Source organism: Trichoderma citrinoviride (assembly GCF_003025115.1).
Source record: "Trichoderma citrinoviride strain TUCIM 6016 unplaced genomic scaffold BBK36scaffold_55, whole genome shotgun sequence".
NCBI lineage: Eukaryota > Fungi > Ascomycota > Sordariomycetes > Hypocreales > Hypocreaceae > Trichoderma > Trichoderma citrinoviride.
Genome location: NW_020194763.1, coordinates 749 through 2,360, shown reverse-complemented (window position 1 = coordinate 2,360; position 1,612 = coordinate 749). Strand labels below are relative to the sequence as shown.

General features: G+C 59.6%; 1 protein-coding gene across 1 annotated transcript in view; it reads left to right on the top strand.

The window, feature by feature from the left end:
* BBK36DRAFT_1145517 (hypothetical protein) overlaps positions 1–1,384 on the top strand; it is a gene marked incomplete at both ends in the record, with an annotated part of 2,116 nt that extends 732 nt beyond the window's left edge. Inside the window, one exon of the mRNA XM_024893762.1 lies at positions 68–1,384. Within this exon, the coding sequence (XP_024744959.1) occupies positions 68–1,384 (1,317 nt within the window). The remainder of the gene's footprint in view (positions 1–67) is intronic.
* Positions 1,385–1,612: the final 228 nt, after the last annotated feature.

The window sequence follows — 1,612 nt, the reverse complement described above, 5'->3', positions numbered from 1 at the left end:
GTTTTGCTGCATTTTCTTTTGTCGTCTTTGGTATCGAGGAAGATGACTGACCCAATGGCCATGACAGCTAGGCTTGCAAATATTGATATGCTCCCTCCTAGCCAAGGCCGTCCACAAAGTCCAGATCGTGACGCCCAAGCCGCCCAGCACCATCCTCGTGCTGCTCAAGAACGCCATCACTTCCGAGCTCAAGGCGCGCGGCGTCACGGCCGTCGAACAAGTCGCGGCTCAGAGAAGGGACTGCCTGGACAGGATCATGCTCTCGCGCGTGTTCGACATGGATGGATTCGGCGAGGTGCTGGCTGATTTGGAGAATGCGGCGGCGGCGGCGGCTGAGGCTGCCTCTGGGAACGGGGGGCTTGCTGAGGCGCGGGAGGTTGGGGAGACGAAGACGACGGGGGACGAGGCACAGACTCATGATTATGGTGCTGGGGCTGGGGCTGCAACAAGTGTAGAGCATGAGCCTGAGCGGCCTCCCCTTATCGTTGCCGAGATCCAGGATAGTCAAGACGAGGACGAACCGCTCTCTCCCCTACCGACGACACCGCCTCAACCTGACATCCAAGAGAGACACCAGAAAGACCCAGATCACGCCGATGACAACCCCAAAAACGACACACCCAGCATCATCAACAACAACAACAACTCTGCGGCCGCCGCCGCCGCCGCGAACAATCACAATCCGAAAGCGACAACAGCAACCCCCGACATCATCCTCGTCACCCACTTCTCCTCCCTCCTCACCAGCTTCTTCACCCAGCGCGACAAGCCGACCGCCCACGCCACCCTCCGCCTCCTCTCCGCCCGCCTCCGGCGTCTCTCCAGGACGCTGCCCTCGCATCCCCTCGTCCTGCTCGTCAACTCCACTGACTCTGGCGCGGCGGCCCATTCCTCTGCCTCACACGGCTACGAGAACCCCCCGCCGCCGCCGCCGTCGGAGCAACAACAACCTCCCACGTATCATAACAACAAATTCCCACCAGTGGCCCCGTCTCTCCGCTCGATATTCAACCCAGCCGCGGCGTCATCTGGGCCATCATCGACGACGACGACGCTTCAGTCGCCCCCGTCTGGTCACCGACAAGCCTTCGTCAAGCCGAACAAGCCGACCTTTGGCCTCGTCTTCACGCAGCTGCTCGACCTCCATCTTCTCTGCACGCGGGCTCCCCGTCCCAGCAAGAACACGACGGTGACAGCTACGCCGAGCGTTGCCTTGACGGTCGTGGAGGTGTTGCTGGATGACATTGGTCTGTGGGAAGGCGAAAGGGGCCGTAGGAGGAGGAGGGAGCAGCGTTGGACCGTCGTGGCGGCTTCTTCACACGGCCGGATTGTCGATGCTTTTCTTTCGGACGGGGAGAGAGAGGACTTGGAGAGAGCGGAGTGAGGACGAGTTGAACATCGCTGCTTCTGCGTAGCCACTTATATTTCCATCCCCGTCTGTCGACTTGTCACCCACCCTCTCCCCCCCTTTTTACTACGAGCATAGCAAGGCTCAAACGAGCTCAGTCCACGTCTGTCATTCAACATCACCTACCACCTAATCACACATCTCCATACAGACGACTCTTTAACAAAAAGTGTTCTCCAACGCTGCAGGCTCCCACATCTACTA